Source organism: Elephantulus edwardii, unplaced genomic scaffold, assembly GCF_000299155.1.
Source record: "Elephantulus edwardii isolate Elephantulus edwardi_28Jun2011 unplaced genomic scaffold, EleEdw1.0 scaffold00027, whole genome shotgun sequence".
Lineage (NCBI taxonomy): Eukaryota > Metazoa > Chordata > Mammalia > Macroscelidea > Macroscelididae > Elephantulus > Elephantulus edwardii.
The window spans coordinates 2,507,699-2,511,804 of NW_006399777.1; the positions used below are offsets into that span (position 1 = coordinate 2,507,699).

The 4,106-nt window shown below is 55.0% G+C and overlaps 1 protein-coding gene across 1 annotated transcript in view; it reads right to left on the bottom strand.

The window, feature by feature from the left end:
- RFTN1 (raftlin, lipid raft linker 1) overlaps window positions 1-4,106 on the bottom strand; it is a 211,872-nt gene that overhangs the window by 56,516 nt on the left and 151,250 nt on the right. The window contains exon 6 of the mRNA XM_006883404.1: window positions 701-904. Coding sequence (XP_006883466.1) covers window positions 701-904 — 204 coding nt within the window. The remainder of the gene's footprint in view (window positions 1-700; window positions 905-4,106) is intronic.

A 4,106-nucleotide genomic window follows, 5' to 3' on the forward strand; every position in this document is an offset into this window, starting at 1 on the left:
CCCAGCCCCTCCCCAGGTCACCCCCAGCCCCCTCCCCAAACACCTCCCAGCAAGTCAGTCCCCTCCCCAAATCACCTCCCAGCCCCTCCCCAGGTCACCCCCAGCTCTGCCGCACCCGGCCTCCTGCCTGCCTGCATTAGCAGGAACCGTTTTTTTCTGTGTGACACCTCTCCCCGGTTTGGGATGACTTTCCCTCTGTCTTGGAAAAGCTGACATCAACGATGCTCCCTCATCCTTCACTCGTCCCTCACAGCGACAACCCATTACTGCTGAGGGGGACTGGGGGTCACACCGCGTGTCCCCTCAACCGAGCAGGCAGGAGCCAGGCCATTCAATTCATTTCTCTGCTGCAAATTCCAAGGTACGGCTGTGATTCCAAACTTTAACAGTATGTGCAAAAAATGTGCACTTTTGGCGCGCCATGAACCCAGGGGGTGATTAGCACACGGGGGAGTAATCTTTTTAAAAAGCTTTTAAAGCAACCTAGACCAAAGTCCCCACCCAGGCAATCGATCGGCTCTGTGTCTCTGGCATATCGGAGATTGTGGGGGATGCGCGAGAAGCTTCCAGAGCAAAGGTCCCTGGCTCTATGGAAAGTTCATTAAGATGTGTTAATTAGAAATCAAGCACAAAAGTCTATCAGCTGCACGGCTCTCTGCACACACAGGGCTGCGGTTGCACGTAAGGGGAGACTTCCTACCGTTGACCATGCTGAGGTGGGAGACCACGTTGACCAGCACGCCCCCTTTCCGGAAGTGGTCACTCATGTGCTCCAGCCAGTTGGCGTCCACGCTGCTCACAGACTGACCGGTCCTGGACACCCGCAGAGGGATGGTGACGGGGTAGTACTGGCGACACCTCTGCTGGTTCCTGGGCTTGTTGAACAGCGTGAAGAGCTCCAGGCCTGGGGGCAAAGGGAGAGAGGGTCAAAGGTGACACATATACGGGCCTGTGGGCAGTGGGCAGAGAGGATGGTCAAAGGAGATACATCCAGGACTGCAGGCAGTGGGCAAAGAGGAGGGTCAAAGGTGACATATACAGGCCTGTGGACAGTGGGCAGAGAGGAGGGTCAAAGGAGATACATCCAGGCCTGCAGGCAGTGGGCAGAGGGAGAGGAGGGTCAAAGGTGATGAGGGCAGTGGGCAGAGTGAGAGGAGGGTCAAAGGTGACACGGTCCTGCCTCCCTGGGCCTGGTGGTGCTCTAGCAACTGGGGAGGTAAGTCCCTGGCCCCCGGCTAGGTGGCCATAATGACACCCAGGGTCAGAGCAGAGCCATGCCCCGTGTGGGTATTAACGGCAGGCCATCCAGGAGCCATTGGGCAGCCCCAGTGCCCATCAGCGGTTGGCGGCTAAGAGCCCAGGGTGCATCCACACAGCAGACACCGTGTGTCACTGGACAACGCCCAAGGGTGAGTGAGAGGCTGCACAGCACGGACGACCCCAGGAGGAGCGGAGTGACCACTGAGAGGCCAATGGCAGGGGGCTGCCGCTGTGCCTTCCAGCAGGACCCGGCCACACCTTCCCCTGCAGATGGTTCCCGAGGCTACAGACGGTCCCCAGGGAGACTGCCCATCTTTCTCCCATGGAGGAGCTGGGGGATCCGAACTGCGTACCTCAGGGCTGGCAGAACAGCTCCTTACCACCAAGCCACCAGAGCGCCTTAGGAACGGCCAAAGACCATCATTGGGGAGCTCTGGTGGCCTAGTGGCAAGAAGCTGCACTGCAATCCCAGAGGCACACGGTTCGAATCCACCAGATGCTCTGCCGAGGAAGGAGGGACAATCTCCTCCTGTACCAGTCAGATCTGATTTGACAGTACACACACACACACACAAAGTAATAATAATAATTAAAAAAAAAAAGACCGTCATCACAAAAAGCTAAGAAAAGCATGCACCCTGACCCGATCCTTCACGGGAGCTGAACAAATGGGGAGAAAGGGAGACAGGAGAGAAAATGAAGGAGCAGCGAGGCTGGGAGGAGGGGAAGGGTGCACAGCGGGGCTGGCTGTCCCCCGCTGTCAGGCTGCACTCAAGGGGTGGGACAGATACAGGAATTAACTCATCAGTGGTGATTCACGTTATAAAACAAAATGCAAGTGAATGGTCACTCATAGCTGTTTCATGAAAATCTCACGTGATTTGCAAGCGTTCACAAAAATAAAAGTTTGGTTTTTGTTTTGTTGAATAAAAAGAGAATAGCAGGTATTTCTTCCCAGGTATCCCTGGGGGAACTTGATCCTCCAACCTCTGGGTTGAGAGCAGAGTGCATTAGCCAAGTTTGCTCCCCAGAGACTCTTGGCTGTGGCGCTGACAGGTAATAAAAGCTCCTTCTCCAAGCAGTACATGCAGGCTGACGGAGAAGTCACAGGATCCTAATAGGATTCGCTTTGGGGTAGGGGGCGCGGATGTGGGTTTTAAATCCGGAACACAGTGAAGAGATGGTATCTGGGCTTCATTTGCACAGCGAGGTGCTTGAGAGGGGCAGGGCAGGCACCCCCACAAACGCAAGCACGCGGGTGTTCTGGAAGCAGAAGCAGACATATCTGGATGAGCTAGACTTTGGAAATGAAAGCGCAGACGCACGCAGAGACAAACACAAAGCTTGACTTCCAGGAACCCCGACACCCGGATCCGCTATTTATAAACGGCAGTGGTGTTTCCTGGGGCCAAGCATCATACTTAATCAAGTGCATCAAATATACATCATTGATAAGTAAAAATAAATATGTTCCCGTAAGTGAGGGTTCCCGCCGGAGTGGCGGGGAGCAGGGCGCCCGGCATCCCTGGGGACCTTGAGCCGGCTCTGCAGTGGTCAATACTGGCCCTCCCCGGCTGCCTGACCACTGACCCCGAGCCTGACCCCCGTGGCCTGAGCCAGCAGCCCCCCAGGAGCAAATGCCTGCACCTTAATCTACGCCTCAAGTCTATTTGTGTGGTTCATGCGGCCAAGCACTCGGGAAGACCCAGCTTAATGAGCTTTGCTTCAGCGGGCTGGTCACGAAGGAGGTTCTGCTCCCCAAAGCATCTGTCTACATAATAAGAAATCTCCACCCTTCATTCAAAGTGAAGGCTGACGTTGTGGGAGATGTCAGCTCCCAGCACTAACACCAACCCTGGATCCCGGGATGGGGACACAGCTTCCCCAGACGCCAGAGTTTCCTAATGCACTCGGCACCCACGTGTTCTCATTTGAACCGACTCCCTTCTGTGACATAACTGCACGTAAGGAGGAAACTTGTGCTATGACCGTCAAGAGCATCCTGAGACATAAACAGCAGGTAACCACGAGACACTGGAATTCCAAATAAGTCCATCCACTCGCCATCTAAAATTATCCCAGAGGTGGGGCGTGCTGGGACAGGAAGTCCTTCCACGGGCCCATCTGTGCAGACACCATCTGAGCACTCCCTGGGGACGACCGTGGGCCGTGAGATAGGTCATTATGAAGTCACTCACCAGAGGGGCCGTCTCGAGGGCCTATCAGACAGAGGTGGTTCAGAAGGCCGAGGCTCGGCTTCCAAGTTGTGCTGTTGTTACGTGTTGCAGGAGTGGCGCCCACTTCCTAAACAACACGCCTCCCGAAACTCTATGGACTTGGATGAATGTCGATAGTTGTAGCGGGGCTTCAGGCCTTGTGTTTATAGAGTCGTGCTCTACTCGAAAGCAATCAACACCACCATCAGGAGGAGTTCACTAAGCCTCACAGTGGCCCTGTGAACACACATCGGACCTGCCCCGTCCCGTCCTCACCGCCTCTGACCTGCTCCAGCCCGCTGTCACAGCCACTGCGTCTGCCCATCTCGTGAGACTCCTCCTCTCTCTCTCTCTGACCCTCTGCCTTTCCCAGCAGGATTTCCCAAGGACTGGCCCCTTCTGACCACATGCCCAGTGTATGTGAGACAGTGGTCAAACACAGATGCATAAGAATAGAAAGGGAAAATAAATGACAGCACTTGCGTGGGAGAAGTGAGTGGGCGAGAGGGAAGTGGCCAGAGTTCTCGTGTACACACACACACACACACACACACTCTCTCTCTCTCTCTCTCTCTCTCTCTCACACACACACACACACACACACACACACACACACACACACACGGTATT